The sequence below is a fragment of the Schistocerca gregaria genome, chromosome 4 (genome assembly GCF_023897955.1).
Source record: "Schistocerca gregaria isolate iqSchGreg1 chromosome 4, iqSchGreg1.2, whole genome shotgun sequence".
NCBI lineage: Eukaryota > Metazoa > Arthropoda > Insecta > Orthoptera > Acrididae > Schistocerca > Schistocerca gregaria.
This window is the reverse complement of record NC_064923.1, coordinates 489544248-489562522: the sequence shown is the minus strand read 5'-3', so window position 1 is coordinate 489562522 and position 18275 is coordinate 489544248. Positions and strand designations below refer to the sequence as shown.

At 42.9% G+C, this 18275-nt stretch overlaps 1 protein-coding gene across 1 annotated transcript in view; it reads right to left on the bottom strand.

Annotated features, from left to right (window-relative positions):
* Window positions 1-18275, bottom strand: part of LOC126365790 (odorant receptor Or2-like) — a 79088-nt gene that overhangs the window by 58113 nt on the left and 2700 nt on the right. The window contains exon 2 of the mRNA XM_050008366.1: window positions 6311-6410. Coding sequence (XP_049864323.1) covers window positions 6311-6410 — 100 coding nt within the window. The remainder of the gene's footprint in view (window positions 1-6310; window positions 6411-18275) is intronic.

The window sequence follows — 18275 nt, the reverse complement described above, 5'->3', positions numbered from 1 at the left end:
AGTTGTTAACCTGAGCTGAGGAAGCTCGGCAGTTCTCTCGACTCCGCACGCTGCAGGCTCAAGAAAACGATCGCCTAAGGTATGACACGAGCCACCGCCCTGTTGTCTGGTGACCTCGTTTGGATCTTCACTCCTGTTCGGAGGGTTGGTATCTCTGAGAAACTCCTCAGGCGCTACTATCATGTAAAATTTTCGAAAAGATTTTTCTACCATTTGACTGTAATCGTTTATCGGTAGGCATGAGATAACATGCGCTACCAATATGTTCCATAACGCCGCACATATAAACGGAATTTTTACAGATCTCATACGAGACGAGACGGTCACGACCGTTCACACGGGGTAAGCACAAAGTCTTGCCCTGATCATAAAAATTTATAACCGAATAACCGTTTGACATAATAAGTTACATTCGATGCCGTTACATAGGTTAGTGTTAATTTGTTGTGAACAATAGATGGCGCTACTGTTACACAACACTGACGCAGTCTGTTAGGTCACGTTAGTTGCTCGCGAGATGGCGTCGAAGCAGGAGAAAGCGCAATGTGTGATTTGGTTTCACAATGTTCAGTGCAAATTTCGGGCTTCTTATGGACGCAGCCCTCCTAACGTTAAATCAATAAAGCGATGGTACCCAAAGTTTAACGAAACAGGCAGCGTTGAAGAACGTCCTCGAAGTGGCAGTCGTGTGAGTGGTGCAACTGTTGATCGTGTTCGACAATCGCTTCACCGGAGTCTGTCTAATTCAACTCGCCAAGCATCACGTGAACTTCAAATACCGCAAGCAAGCGTGGTAAGAGGCCGAACCACACAATATCCCTGGATTCAGTGTGTGACGGCGGTGGCCTGTTGTGGGGTTGTGAACCACTGAGTGCTACGTCGGGACGAAGCCGTCGTTTCTAGGGTCCCGGTTCAATACAAAATACACACAAACTATCAAAAGAAGACACATCTAAATATCAAGTTGATGTTTATATACAATAATGAAGCTTACACCTTTGTTTCGGACGTCTAATTTGCATTACAGCTTTACTACATTTGCCAGAAATCCAAGTCTCCACTCTTTTTATGTATCGTAGATACTTACGAGACAATTAATTACGAGACAATTGGTTTACGTAACCTGATATTTATTTTTCGATAATGACTTGTGGGATGATTGTTGACGTCGCTACCCTTGAAAATGGCCTAAGTCCGAAATACAGATAGTGAAAGAAACAAATTATATACTGTCAAATGGCGGAAGCATCTTTTTGAGAACAACACCGATGACCCAAAACATTATGACTAATGCCCTGGGCAATGCGGCCTTCTGCTATGACGCTGTGGGGGACATTCACCTGGGCTAGTAATCGCAGGCGCCATGACCGCACTCGACAGTGTGGACATTATTGCGGACGATTTGCATTCCTTCGCGACATGTCTTCCCCGAAGACTATGACGTCTTCCAACAGTGTAAATGAGTGTATCAAAAGACCAGAATCGTGCCACAGTGGTTTGAGGAACGATATGGTGAACTCAACGTTGATGTGTTGGCCACCGGATACACCTGACTTGAGCCCGACGAAACACAGCTGTGTCACTACGGCACTCACAAACCACCAGCACGTACTTTTCGGAATATAGTGCCTTGTGCATAGACGTTTGGTGCCACATACCTCCCGAATCCTACCAAGAGCTTTTCGAACCAGTACCATACAGAATCTCTGCAACATTGCATTCCAAAGGTGGACCAACGCGCTATTAACCAGGCGGTTGTGATGTTTCAGCTCACATGTCCGAAGGTCAATGTCTGATGATCGAAAAATCAACGCCGAAAAGTAGACTAAGAAATCGGAAAAAATTTGAAATGGGCAGAACGTGTAAAATGACTGAGATACTAGAGAATAATGTTGCAAACGATTTGTCGAATAAACAAAGAATTCTATGTGGAAGAAAAAAATAGCTGTAAGAAATGTCACTTCACATAAATCCAGATACAACAAAGGTGAAACATAGATTGAATCTTTATTTTAGTGGTTGGGAGTGAAGTAGTTCGAGGCCAACCATCGGCTGAGCATGAAATTTTTAAAACTTTTCGTGCGAAGAGATGGGCTACTAGATTTGTTAGTGATAGATTGGCCCAACACCCAAGCATTACGAACATGCTTCGTGATTCCTTGGTGTGAAGACGACCTTCTTTTCGCGGAACACTACTGCGAGAATTTAGAGGAGCGACATTTGAAGCTGAAAGCAAAACAATTCTACTGCCGTCAAGCTACATTTCGCATACGTACCACGATACCAAGGGAAATTAGGACTTGCAGGGAGGCATGCAGACGGTCTTTTCTGCTCCCTCCTTATGCGAGTAGAAGAAGAAAATAAGTGACTGGGAGACTAGCAGCGGTATTAGGTACCCTTCGTCGCGCACCATACAGTGGTTTGCAGAGTATGTATGTAGACGCAAAAGTACTTGTAAAGTTATAGAGGTGAAACACGTGAAACTCTTGGCATTACTGCACTGAAGACATGAAGGAGTCAGGTTTTGCGTAACGTGTTATTTGACATTATTAATAACACATAATGTAACCGGTTCTACTAAGAAATTGGGAACTGAGTCGAAGTTGACCACCGACAAATAAATTAGGCTCCTCTTAAACTCGATATTTGTTAGTAGGTAGAATTTTTATGGCTGCAGACAATTTATTGAAAAATGTGATCCTGAATAAACGACATTTTTCCGTAGAAAAGCTAAGAGACTTGCAATCTTTATGAAGATTATTCTTATTTACAGCATTGATTCCCTCGTTAGCGATGCCCCGCAAGCTACCTTATAGTGTGTGGCGGAGAGTACTTTGTGCATCAGTGACACTTCGCTCTTGTTTTGTTCATGTCACGAATTGTCTGTTTGTGAAGAACGATTATTGCTAAGCTTCGGTGTCAGACGAATCTCTATTTTATATTCACGGACTTTTAGCGAGATATGCGTGGAAAAAATAATGTATCGACTGACTCTTCTAGGAACGTACGCTCTCGGAATTTTAATAGAAAACATACATTGACTCACAATGCCCCTCTTGTAGCCTGTGCCACTGGAGTTGGGTTAACATTCCATGACTCTTCTACTGTTAATAAATGAGCATCCGACGATACTCGCTGTTGTTCTTATGATCTTCTCCGTTTGTTGCATCAATCCTATTTGGTACGGATTCCAGACTGACGAGCAAAATTCAAGTACAGTTCGAGCGAGGTATTCTACCAATGAATCTCAGTCTGATATCAGCCTTACCTGTGACTAGTTTTATGGGGTCGTTCGACTTTAAATAACACTTTACGTAAAGTCCCAAAAACGTAGTGGATATGATTTCTTCTAGTCATTGTTCTGCTATAGTATAATCATACAGTAATCGATATTTTTGCCTCTCTATACGCAATACGTTATGTTTGTTTAGGACGAAGGTCAACTACCAATCCCTGTACCATTCGTCGATCCTCTGCAAATCTTCCTGCATTTCGTTAAAATTTTGTTTTCAACGGCATTTTCCGCAAAAAATCTCTTATAACTTCGGACATTATCCAATACACCGTTTATATATACGAAGTGTGATCAAAAACTAAAGGGAATTTTTTAATTTCGTGGGCTTTATACGTCCAAGTTTCAGAACATTTTTTCATCTTGTTCGCACATATTTTTCTGATGAATGTTTGCATTTTCAGCTGTTTTGAATATTTAGTTTATTGTTGACAATCGAGAAGGTTATACGAGTTTTCGAGAGCTCGCCGAATTTTTACTTACGAAACAGACGAAGAAAAGAATTTGCTTTAAGTTTTGCTTGAAAAAATGGAATGAAGTGCAGCACCGCATTCGAAATGTTGACTGTGGCTTTTGGATAATCTGAAGACAGGAGTTTACGGTGGTATCAACGTTCAAAGAGGATCGAGAAGACGCTGAAGGCAACGAACACCGTGGGTGCCCTAGGACATCAATTACTGACGACAAAGTGGAAGAAGTAAAGAAAATGGTCCTGAAAATCGCCGAATCACCATCAGAGAGGTTGCTGGTTACGCGGCGTATCCTCTGGCTCATGCTAAACATTTTTTGCGGGCCTTTTGGGCACGAAACGTGTTGCAAGAAAGTTTATTCAAAAATTTTTGAATTTCGACAAAAACCACGTTGCGCAGATATCGCTCAGGAATTGCTGAATGAAGTCGACAAAGATCCAGAACTTGTGAAGAACAGCTAGCGAAACATGAGTATATGGGTATGAGGTCGAAACCGAGGCCCAGGCACCCCAACGAAAGCTGACTCAAGAGCCAACACCGAAAAAAGTTCAAGATCGATCACATGTTAAGGTTCTTCTCACTGTTTCCTTCGATTACAATAGTATAGATGTTGAGTCCCATAGTGCTTAGAGCCATTTCAACAATGGTACAGTGCATCATACGTTTCTGCTTTACGGTCGTAAGTCAATAAGGAATACTACATGGGTGTTTGCGTGAAGCAATCAGAAGAAAACGACCAGAATAGTGGCAAAACCACTCGTGGAAACTGCTGCACGATAATACTCCCGCTCACACCTCAGCGCTTGCTCGTGATTTTTTGGCAAAAACAAAACCGTTATGTTGCCTCAGCCACGATATTCACCAGACATGGCTCCCTGCAACGTCTCTCTATTCCCCAGGCCGAAGAGAACCATGAAAGGACGTCGTTTTGCTGATTAATGAGATAAAAACAGAATCGAGATAAAAACAGAATCGCCATAACAAAAAGTGAGTTCCAGAAGTGCTTCGAAGACTAGAAAAAGTGCTGGCACAAGTGTGTTATACCCGAGGGGAATTGCTTTGAGGGGGAGAAGCTGAACAAGTAAAGATACCTAGAAAAAAGTCCCATTACATTTTGTTCACTCTTCGTCTTGTGAAAAGTAATGGTCCCATAGCACTTCCCTTGAGCACGACCGAAGTTTGTTTTATATCTGAAGATTTTTCTCCATTAATAATGACAAGCTGTGTTCTGTCTGCCAGGAACTCTTCAGTTCAATCACAAACCCGGTCTCATATCGCGTATTGGTCGTATTTTATTTATTAGACTACAGTACCGAATTGTATCTCGAAATCGAAAAACACAGCATCAACCTGGACGCCGGCATTTACTGCTTTCTGGGTCTTAACAGAGCGAGCTGGACTTCACACGATAGTTCTGTTTATTCCCACAAAGAAGACTTTTCGGTCTCCAGAAACGTCATAACACGCGGAATAAAACATGCTTCGAAATTCTAACAACAGACTGACGGCAACAACATGGAATTTTAGTCTTGTGCCTTTCTTCGACAATCCTTCTTGGAAACGGGAATCATCAGCATATCTTTCCAGGCACTGGGAAACCTTTGCTCCTCCAGAGACCTACGGTAGACTGCTGCTAGAAGAGGAGCAAGCTCTTTCGCAAATTTTGTGTAAAATCGCACAAGAATACCGTGAGGTCCAGTCGCCTTTCCTCTGGCGAGCGATTTCACTTGACTGAAATGTCCAGCGGTCACTTATTTCGCTATCTCTGTCATTTTGAGTTTTGTGCCGTACTATCTTCCTCATAAAACAATTTTGAAACAAATATATTTGGTATTTCGGCCTTGTCTATGCCATCCACCGTTTCAATGGCGGTATAGTTTCAGAGCATCTGGGCAGACGACGTTAATCTGTTTACTTAGTTAACATGAAACCAAAATTTCTTACCATTTTCTGTCCTGTCGGTAGATAGGACTCAACTTTCGAATTCATTGAACGCCTCGCGCTTGGCTCTCAATACGGTAATTTGGCTTCGTTCAGTTTCTGTTTGTCTATGAGGCTATTGCTACAGTTGAAACTGTAGTCAGGCAATCTTTCCATTCGAGGTAGCTTTCTGACAAGACTGTCGAACCATGGTGGGTCTTTCCCATCCCACATAACTTTGCTTTGATGACACACTTCCTTAATACATGGCAAATGAAAAGTCACATTGAAATACTGTATAACTGGAAAACCAAAACTTGACAAGATTCTACTTTGTATATTCGAAACAGTAAACATTGAAGGTAGCATGTACAGAACATTTTGGATCTCTAGCGCCTGTGAGGCCTTACAAAATGATTTCGTAGGAGTTCACATTTTGTCGTTTCTTTTTTCTGAGACTGATCGTCGGTCAGTTAAGAGGTGGGTAATTCTAGAACTTCTCATGATAAGGTTTAATGTTCAGGCCTGAATACCATTGCTGAAAGCATTATCATTCTCCTGTGCAAGTTCGTGCCTATGATTGCTCTTACAGCTGCAAAACGTATATTATGAACACCACTGTACTTACGTATGCCGCTGGGAAAATCAACATACAGGCGTCGAACACACCAAGAGCCAACTGCATCATTGCAATGGGGTTCATGACGCTTTCCAGGTGCTGAACAAATCTGAAAAAGGTTAAGCCCTCTTATTAAATGAACAAGGATAAGAAAATTACGTTTCAGTCTTTGTACCTTATAAAGTAGGTGTTGCAGATTATTATATTATGAACTCGGGTCACCCCAACTTTTTTATTTGAGATCAACATTGGCGATTCTTTAGTTCGTTTTTCAGACAGATTCTGGAGCAAAGTAACAGTCACATATTTTCGTCATTGATTAATCTTTTACGTCGTTATAATATTGTTTCCTAGCACATCATGTAAAAGTTGTTTTTGTTGATACCATGCCACTAAATACATTAGTTGGTACACCTGGAAAGACAATGTTGATTTTGATCCGATGATGGCATACGCCACCTGGGTGATAGTAGATGTACTGATAGTGGTTTCAGCGTCGTCCGCCAGCAGATAGCGTAGTGGCGTAGCTAGCAGGGCCCCGCGTGTGTCTACCCTTCACTAGGGAATGCTCACAGACAGAAGTTTCAGTGCTGCACAAACGCGTGAAGTAAGCAGGAAACTATGCCATGGAGACGCACTCGCTTGCTACAGCTAACTGAGTGAGTTAGGAAGGGGTGAAAATTGTGGCCCTCCAAGTGGCGGGATGGTCCCTTCGGAAAACGGCCACACAAGTGCGCTACAGTTGGGCAACGATGCTTAGCAGCGGTCATGTGAACATTCTCAAACCCGTAGACGTCGTTCTGGAGGTCCACGCAGCACAGACGCCCCCCAGGATCGTATTGTAACGCCAGCAGTTGCAGACCGTACAGCTACCACAGCACACATAAAACAGCTTGTGAGCTCAGACGTGAAACACAGATTGTTGTGAACTGGTCATTAGCAGTAGGACTACGGGCACGCACACGTATAGCCCGTCTTCGACTTCGCCATTGCATCGACGTCCACGGCTCGACTCACGCCGCCTGAGAATCACTTGAAAATGGAATGACGCGCCGTGGTCTTCAGCGATGAAAGCAGATTCTGCCTGCACGCAAGTGATGGTTGCTTGCGCGTACGACGTAGACCCGGTGAGTGCTGTCTTGCAGAGTGCCCCTTCCAACACACACTGCCCCATCCGAGGCTTGGGGTGCGATAAACTACAACCCCCGTTCACCTTTGGTGTTTCTGTAGGAGACATTAACGAGTGCTCTGTATGTGCAGAATGTTATTTCACTCGCTCTTGCAATAGGAAGGTGACATTTGGTTCCATAAGGATACTTCCCGCCTACGCACTGAAAGTGAAACTAAATGTGTTTTGCGAGACGTGCAGCAATTTTCCTGGCCAGCACAATTTCCGGACTTGTCTCCAATCGAGCACGTGTGGGGTATGTTGGGACAAGAAGTGACTCCTGCGCCAATCAATCATCAACTCTCACAGTACTACGTGAACAGTTGAGCAGGCGTGGCGTGACGTATCCCAGGACATTATTCGCCAACTGTCCGATCGACTAGATTCCAGAGTCAGCATGTGCACTGCCGCCCTTGGAGGGTACATACTAATACTGGTGTTTGAAAGTGGGTCGATACTTGATTCCTCAGAGACACTTGTGCTATTGATCTGTAATTGTAATCATTTCGTGTACTTCATATGCAGTGTTGCAACAATAAATCTTCAGAAAATGGAAACCTCTAAAACGGTGCACTTATTTTTTCTGGTAGTGTATGTTTTACAATATTGTTGCGCTAATCTTCAGAAATGAATTCCGAATCTTATGAATAACCAGGATATACTGGATGGGAGCTTACAGGGGGCAACTCTTAATCGAGAAGAAAGACAAAAGGGAGCTGACATGAGTGATATGGTGGAAGAGTGGAGGGGTAACCGAAGAAGGTAAGTATTGTATATTAGTTTCGTGGAAAGGTATGGGTGGAGAAAATTAAATACAATTTCTTACAAAGTAAAAATCAGAACTGTGTATATCAATCACCAAACATGCACTACTGGCAATTAAAATTGCTACACCAAGAAGATATGCATATGATAAACGGGTATTCACCGGACAAATATATTATACTAGAACTGACATGTGATTACATTTTCACGCAATTTGGGTGCATAGATCCTAAGAAATCAGTACGCCTGGGCATTGAGTCAAACAGAGCTTGGATGACGTGTACAGGTACACAATACCATAGTTCATAAAGAGTAGTGACTGGGGTATTGTGACGAGCCAGTTGCTCGGCCATCACTGACCAGACGATTTCAGTTGGTGAGAGATCTGGAGAATGTGCTGCCCACGGCAGCAGTAGAACATTTTCTGTATCCTGAAAGGCCCGTACAGGAACTGCAACATGCGGTAGTGCATTATCCTGCTGAAATATAGGGTTTCGGAGGGATCGAATGAAGGGTAGAGCCACGGGTCGTAACACATCTGAAATGTTACGTCCACTGTTCAAAGTGCCGTCAATGCGAAAAAGAGGTGACCGGGTCGTGTAACCAATGGCACCCCATACCATCACGCCGGAAGATACGTCAGTACAGCGATGACGAATACACACTTCCAATGTGCGTTCATCGCGATGTCGCCAACACGGAAGCGACCATCATGATGCTGTAAACAGAGACCGGATTCATTCGAAAAAAATGACGTTTTGCCATTCGTGCACCCAGGTTCGTCGTACACCATCGCAGGCGCTCCTGTCTGTGATGGAGCGTCAAGGGTAACCGCAGCCATGGCCTCCGAGCTGATAGTCCATGATTCTGCAGACGTCGTCGGACTGTTCGTGCAGATGGTTTTTGTCTTGTAAACGTCCCTATCTGTTGACTCAGCTATCGAGACGTGGCTGCACGATCCGTTACAGCCATGCGGATAAGATGCCTGTCATCTCGACTGCTAGTGATACGAGGCCGTTGGGATCCAGCACGGCGTACCGTATTACCCTCCTGAACCCACCGATTCCATATTCTGCTGTCGGATCTCGATCAACGCGAGCAGCAATGTCGCGATACGATAAACCGCAATCGCGATAGGCTACAAAGCCGACCATTATCAAAGCCGGAAACGTGAAGGTACGCATTTCTCCCCCTTATACGAGGCATCTCAACAACGTTTCACCAGGCAACGCCGGTCAACTGCTGTTTGTGTATGAGAAATCGGTTGGAAACTTTCCTCATGTCAGCACGTTGTAGATGTCGCCACCGGCTCCAACCTTGTGTGAATGCTCTGAAAAACTAATCATTTGCATATCGCAGCATCTTCTTCCTGTCGGTTAAATTTCGCGCCTGTAGCACGTCATCTTCGTGGTGTAGCAATTTTAATGGCCAACAGTGTATTTCTACTTTACACTAATTGCAGGTGCATCGTTTGAGTTTTGTAAACACGATTTTGATCTCACGAGTTAACGTACAGACGCATGCGTATACATTTCGTACTTACCTTTTTTAATAGTTTTTGACTGCGGCATGTAAAACTAGAAAAAAACAGACAAGTGCGAGATGGTCTTGCGCTCTGAGATTTCCTAACAAATTTACATATATAGACAGTACTTCTGTAGGTTTTGATTAGTGAGTCTGCGAGTATCAAAATATGTAACATATATGACTGTATCATTTGTCTGCATTGACTTCCAAGCTAAAATTATTTACATAGCCAAGGGACCATAGACCTTAGTACCTGGCATTACTTTCACCTTGATATCTCTACCCGTTCATGACAAAATGGACACTTAACAGAAAGACGGACAACAAATGGCAAAAGAATATTTTTTGCGTAATGTAATTACAAATTAACAATTTTTGGATATTTTTATTTTCTTGTACTGTGAAACCTTCCTTCTTGCCAAGTTTTATCATTCTAGGTCGACGGGATGTACCCTATACGTCTTGATGAGTAAGTTTGCGAGTTTCGAAATATGGAGACATAAATTAACGTATCTTTTGACTGTATTGACTTAGAAGGTTACGTTTTTCGTTTTGTCAAAAGACCGTAAAGCTTAGTACGTTACATAAATTTCAACCTGCTATGTCTACCCTTTACGGAGAAACAACGGTGTTAATATTCGGACAGAGAGGAAGGCGGAAGGGACAACAAAGTGAAGATATAAGGGTTCCCTTTTTCCCCACTGACGTACGGACTCCTACGAAACAACGGTAACTGAAGGAACAATGTTACTCCAAGCTTATAGAATCCAGTGCTATATGATGTTTTCAGGTGTAATCGGAATACCGGCAAACGGTGGAATAGTTTCGACATTTCTTGCCAAATAGCTCTGCGTAAACCATTACAGGTTGTTGCCAAACTGGAACTGAATTTATACTTCTGCCTGCGTGGTAGGCGAGTATTTCCGTTCGATTTCGAAGATCATTTTTCTGAAGGTTCGGAAGGTATAGCTGTCTTGCCCTGCTCCTCGCTGCGCACGCCCTTGTTACGCACACTACTGTATATGCAACCCTCGTTAGTTTCTTTGTATTCATTTGCATTTTTCGAACATTACATACTTTTTCTCAGGTTTTTGAGTTCCTCCTTCCCCCATCTCACGTTTCATCCATCAGAGAGACAAGATGCAACCGTTTCCAGAGTACTACCGCAGGTTGGTTGCATTGTGCTTATCTACACTTCAGAGATAACGTGTGAGACGAGATGAGTAAAAACCAAGTACGCAGTATTGAGCAATCCTCCGTAGTCTTATCGCAGAAGTGTCGGAAGTCACCAAGCCTAATACTATTAAAAAAAAGTTTTCTCGGTTTTCTTTTGCTAATGATCCTCTGTTCCTGAAATATTATCTTCGAAACCGATGTCACATGTTATTCGGAAACGATCAGTCCTGTTGCAAGTATTCTGATTTACACTATGTGATCAAAAGTATACGGACACCTGGCTGAAAGTGACTTACAAGTTCGTGGCGCCCTCCATCGGTAATGTTGTAATTCAATACGGTATTGGCCCATCCTTAGCCTTGATGACAGCTTTCACTCTCGCAGGTATATGTTCAATCAGGTGCTGGAAGGTTTATTGGGCAATGGTAGCCCATTCTTCGCGGCGTGCTGCACTGAGGAGAGGTATCGATTTCCGTCGGTGAGGACTGGCACGAAGTCGGCGTTCCAAAACATCTCAAAGGTCAGGACTCAGTGCAGGCCAGTCCATTACAGGGATGTTATTGTCGTGTAACCACTCCGTCATAGGCCGTGCATTATGAACAGCTGTTCGGTAGTGTTGAAAGATGCAATCGCCATCCCCGAATTGCTCTTTAACAGAGGGAAGCAATATGGTGCTTAAAACATCAATGTAGGCCTGTGCTATGATAGTGCCATGCAAAACAGCAAGGGGTGCAAGCTCCCTCCATGAAAAACACGACCACACCATAACACCACCGCCTCCGAATTTTACTGTTGGCACTATGCATGCTCGCAGATGACGTCACATTGTGTACTGTGATTCGTCACTCCACACAATCTTTTTCCACAGTTCAGTCGTCCAATGTTTACGCTCCTTGCACCAAGCAGTGCATCGTTTGGCAGCCGCTCGATCATGAAATCCAAATTTTTGTCACCTCCCGCCGGTCATAGTACTTGCAGTGGATCCTGATTCAGTTTGGAATTCCTGTGTGATAGTCTGGATAGATATGTGCGTATTACACATTACGAACTTCTTCAACTGTAGGCGGTCTCCCTCAGTGAACAGACGAGATGGGCCTGTACGCTTTCGTGCTGCACGTGTCACTTCACGTTTCCACTTCACTGTCACATCGGAAACAATGGACCTAGAGATGTTTAGGAGTGTGGAAATCTCGTGTACAGAAGTATGGCACAAGTGATATCCAATCACCTGACCACGTTCGAAGTCAGTGAATTCCGCGGAGCGAACTTTCTGTTCTCTCACTCTGTCTAATGACTACTGATGTCGGTGATATGGAGTACCTGGTAGTAGGTGGCAGCACAATGCACCTAACATGAAAAACGTATGTTTTTGATGGTGTCTGGGTACTTTTGATCTCATAGTATATGTTCTTTGTGGTCTCTTTGTTCTTCTTCCGGCCACTGCAAGAATGCTGTAATCGGTTACTTCCTCAAGAACTGTGAAAAATGCCGTAGAGTTCCGTACAGCGTTCCCTTATCATAGACAGTTGAACTTAAATGAAGCAAGAAGATTATGTTGTTATGGTTTTCGTCATCAACTGCTTTTCTTTCCTCGATCTAGAAGACAACGACGCTGTATTTTTCACCGTCGTAATTGTTGCACTGGAAGTGAAACGTGGACGATAAATCGGACAAGAAGAGAATAGAAGCTTTCGAAATGTGGTGCTACAGAAGAATGTTGAAGATTAGTTGAGTAGATCGCATAACTAATGAGGAGGTGTTGAACAGAATTGGGGAGAAGAAGAGTTTGTGGCACAACTTGACTAGAAGAAGGGATCGATTGGTAGGACGTGTTCTGGGGCATCAAGGGATCATCAATTTAGTATTGGAGGGCAGCGAGGAGGGTAAAAATCGTAGAGGGAGACCAAGAAATGAGTACACTAAGCAGATTCAGAAAGATGTAGGTTGCAGTAGGTACTGGGAGATGAAGAAGCTTGCACAGGATAGAGTAGCATGGAGAGCTGCATCAAACCAGTCTCAGGACTGAAGACCACGACAACAACTGTTGCATTGCAATTATAGTGACCACGCTAGTACCATAGTCAGAGCATGTGATCTTTAGTATCTTCATGGAAAAACTGATACATTAAATCTACCTCTCATGCCTTTTAAGTCTGTAGCACAATATTATCAAAACTCTACACTTAGATGGAGGACGACATTTTATTATTAGTACACAGCTCTTACAACACTGAAGAAAGAAAAACATTAGAAATAGATAACGACACTGTAAGTGAAACATTTTTAGCAAAGGATTCAATGGAAAATTAGCTTTTTTGAGCGATTAAACCATATTATGGCGCCAGCCAGGTTCGCCGAGCGGTTCTCGGCGCTACAGTCTAGAACCGCACCACCGCTACGGTCGCAGGTTCGAATCCTGCCCCGCGCATGGATGTGTGTGATGTCCTTAGGTTAGTTAGGTTTAAGTAGTTCTAAGTTCTATGGGACTGGTGACCTCAGAAGTTGTGTCCCATAGTGATTAACCGTTTGAAGCATATTTTGGCTTGTTTACCAGCTACGGCTTCAGCTAAACAGCCACAGTCGTATGCAACGTTTACACATTTAACTGTCAGTCGGACTGTTTATGGCGACAGGCCCAGTTCCACCAGTGTTAAAAGATGATACTGAATTGCTTCAAATTAAATTCCGTACTCACTGCGTATTTTTGGTGTAAGTGTTTTAAGAGCACAAGGCAGTTGTAAAAATTAGAACAAAGGCAAGTCGAGTTTCAATTCATATCGTCAGATTTTGCTATTTCCAAAGACAACTTTGATGTTTGACAGTAAATGCGTTCAATATTAAAGTTACAGGATTTTCATATACATTAAAACGTTTGTTCATGACATTAATACAGGATATCTAAATCTGTTAAAGGATATTTTGGCGAGTGGCTGTGCAATTGTTCTCTGCACATATTGCGTCGGAATACTTCGTAAGTTTACTGTTTTTCTGATCACTTAATCGTCACGTTTTTCGACTCCGCAGATTGAAATCACAGACAAATCATGCAACTCAGATCATTGTAAATCATGTGAGAGGGCTATAATACCTCCTCTTGCAGTGTTTCGCAGTCAGTGAACGACGATATCATTACTTCTCACTTGGATAAAGCGGGGAAGGAACCGTCTTATTTATTCATCTCAAGTTGTTTAGACTGACTGTGTATAAGGCCAAACGGAACTCTAGTAACAAAATTTAGGAGATTGTGCAGGGATGCTTCTGAGCATTGTGGTAGAAGGTACCGGTGGTCTCATGTGGTTCATAACAGAGAAGTTTCATTTCGTTTTAAACCTTATCGCCGTCTGTTTTTATCTCTCTCTTTCACTGCAAATATCTACCTACCAGTGAAAATGTCGGCTGAAGACTCTGTGTGTCTTGTTTGGAAAGAAACTCATTCGATCCCCGTCACAGTACATGCATGTTTTACTCTTCGCCCTCAAGCTTGCGGTCTGTACTGCTCGGTTCTGTCTCAGTTTTGTTTTTCCTACAGAGTTAGTTGTACGTTAAGAGTCGCGCAAAGCACTGCTGGACAGGTTTACTAGGGAGTAGTTGTACGATATGCACCTCATACATGGCTTTACTTAATGGAATCGAAGAGCAGCACAAAAACGCTGTGCTGAACTGTATGCAAAACACATCTCTCTTGTTAATATGATTATAGATGTCATCTTTGTTAAGTTAGAGTTCTAGAATCAGCTCATCACATGATTAAATACAGCGTAGCCAACTAGTTAGGAAATAAATGTGGAAAATATGCACAAAACATGCACTATCTGATCAATACCATCCGGACACCTGTTAGTGGACATTAATACGAGATTTGTCCATCCTTGGCTTTATAATGCCTTGACCTCTGCTGAGCACACTTTCAATGAGGTGCTTGAATATCGTCGGAGTCCATTCTTCCTCAGTGAAGTTAGTGATGTTGAACGCTGGAGTCTGGAGAAAAGGCATGGGCAACTCTTGGCGACCCGCGTGCCTTATTCACACACTTAGCGGACAAAGTCAAACACATAGCATCCTTGACGTTAATGTTTATGGAATAACGCACCGAAATGCTTTATGGCAGGATGCATTGTCATCATGATTCAAACAATAATCATCTCCGAACTCTTCCACCGCTCTGTCTATTGGATTCTAATCTTTCTTCGTTCGAACTCTTCCCCTACTGTTCGCAGTACATAACGCTGTAAAATGTGTCACATCGTTCCGAATTCAGCAGTTTCTTAAGCATAATAAGGGGACTACAGCCCAACCAAGAAAAACACCCCTACACCGTACGTAAGACCACCTCCTTCGTGCTTGAGCGACTGCGCTACACATGGCGGCAGATAACATTTTCGATTCATTCTCCAAACCTCAGACCATTCCATCGGATTGCTACAGAATACAGCGTGATTCGATGCAACTCGTTTCCATTCATCGACTGTGCAGTTGCGTCGCTTTTTACACCACGTCAAGCGTCACTTAGCGTTGACTACAGAAACGTGTGGCTTCTGAGAAGTTAACGACCATTGTACACCATTATTTTTAACTTGCTGAACACAGTCATTTTACTACTTTGACGCTGGAACTCTCGAGTGATTCCTAACGCTGATTTCATGCAATTTTTGCACCCACACTCCCCAATACTCGACGCTCCCTAGTCCGTCAGCACATGAGATCTGCGCATCTTTATTTATTTATGGCGCTTCGTTCCTCTTTCCACGTGACACAATCACATCGCCAACTGTCGATTTGGGCAACTGTAACAGGGTGTAAGAGATTCCTGATTGTTGGTTTCTCAGGTATCATCCAGAAACTAGTGCACGTTGTAAGTAACAGAGATCTCTTGCTCGACCCATTCTCAACTGAGTTTGTAAATATGTAATCTCTCTGATAAATTTACATGTGCAAATTCTTTTTCGTGTGTGTGTGGTGCTTTGCACAATATGGTGATGTACAAGTTACGTAAGTGCTGGATATATTTAGGAATATGCGAACAATACAATCCTGCAACTTCGCAACAAAATCGCGCGGAATTTTCGACGGCAACAACACACCAAAAATACTTCGCCACAGTGGAATAATAAAAATCGAAAACGGACGATAATGCAAAGCGTATCTTGAAAATCATGTGAACAGCCGTCAGATGATGAACTTGCCAGTTCGAAACCGGTAACGGCGCTATTTACCTAAATAAATAGCAGCATTGATAGTGGCTGGTTGCTGTTTTCTTCTCTGTAAGAATTAACCTACATTAATTGTACACAGCCAAGGTCTCACCATGTCAGTTTTAGACAAAATAGCAATATTCGATACGTTGTGGCGTGTCCGAGTTATTTAGAACTGAAGTTAGCTAATCAGGTCGTCGCGCGCAGGAGCTCAAGCAGCCTGCCGGAGACATTGTCACCAAATGAGTTCTGCGTTTGGTTTCCTCAAACTGAAAAAACGTAGCTTTTGCTCACCTAATTTAAATTTATCACTTCCGACGGAAGGCACACGTTAATTGGTAATGAGCATTTGAACAAGTGGTAACTCACGAAACCACGGATATCTGTGCATTATAGCATTTTAGCGAGTGCAAGTGGTTGAATTTACAAATTATATCCCGTCTAGCCGTCTTCTTTAGACATGTAACCCTACTGCCACGGATATCTGTGCATTATAGTATTTTAGCGAGTGCAAGTGGTTGAATTTAAAATTATATCCCGTCTAGCCATCTTCTTTAGACATGTAACCCTACTACAGATGGACTAGGATACTGAAAGGAATAGGGCGCTATTCAGGGAGTAACCGATACGTTAATCAATGTCTGCGGCAGGAATTTAAATTCAAATCTATCCTAAAAAAGTATTGTCTTCAAGACAGTGCCAAATGTCTAAGTCGACCTATTCTCTCGGCGAATGCTTCGACGTGAAGTATGCAGCGCCAAGCGTAATATCCTTCCTCGTTATTGAAACAATCCATGAGCGCGGGGTTGCTTCCTTTCGTCTACTACTGGCATTTCATATGGAAACTAGTTTCAGTATTAAGTGATTACCGTGGTTATGTGACTCGACTGTATTCCTCTGGAGCACAGATCAAACTGATTGCCCCTCAGCCATCTACCCAAACTCAATTCTTCTTGACATGATTTGCAAGAAATATAATGCAATGGGAGTGTTGATTACCTACACGAAAAGTTCAATTAATCTGAGCATCTAAATGCCATTGACATGTGCGGATTGAGCAAAAATAGTGTGAAGGCTTTCAATAGGGTTTGGTGGTAAATACAAGGGTAAGTCCATTATTATCCGCAAAGTAGTTATAAAATTTTATTGTAATAAAATAGGAAACTTACAAGAACATAGTCTCCTTGCGTTTCAACGCAATTGGTGCATCGTTGTACAAGCTTCCTGATGCCCACATAAAAGAAGGTTCTCGGTTGAGCTGCTAGCCAGGAATGCACCGCTTCTTTCTCTGCTTCGTCCGAGGCCAATCGATGGCCCTTTAATGCCTGTTTGAGTGGACCAAACAACTGATAGTCAGAATGGACAAGGTCGGAACTATATGGAGGATGATGCAGTACTTCAAATTTGAGTTTCTGGATCGTTTCAGCAGTGTGGGCAGCAGTACGCGGACGGACATTGTCATACAACAACACATCTTTTGACAGCAATCGTCGGTGTTCGTTTCGAACTGCAGGCTTTAGTCTGGCAGTAAGCATCTAACTGTAACGTAAACTATTTATTGTTGTGCCCCAGTACTGGACCTTGTGCTTCCCAAAACTCCGTAACCATCAGTTTTCCTGCGAACGGTTGGGTTTTGAACTTTTTCTTGCACGGCAGATTTGGATGTATCCATTCCATAGTGTGCCATTTCTCTCCGGCTCGTAATGGTAGATCCATGTTTCGTCACCAGTAATGATCCTCTCTAAGAAGTTGTCCCCTTCGTTACCATAACGATCCAAAGGTTTTTTGCAGATGCCGAAGGGCGTTTGTTTATGTAACTGTGTGAGTTGTTTTGGGACCCATTTTGTACAAACTTTATGAAACTTAAGTGTGGAGTGGATGATTTCGTAGACAGAACCGTGACTAATTTGGAGACGATGTGCCACTTCGTCAATAGTTAATCGTCTGTCTAAGAGAATCATTTCACGTGAACGCTCAATGGCTTCTTCATTTGTGGCAGGAAATGGTCGTCTGGCTCCTTCATCGTTCGTAACAGTTGTGCGACCATTTCGAAATTTTTCAATCCATTCGTAGACACTCCGTTGTTGCAAAACACTGTTCCCGTACTGTACCGAAAGTCTTCGATGAATTTCGGCCCCCTGATACC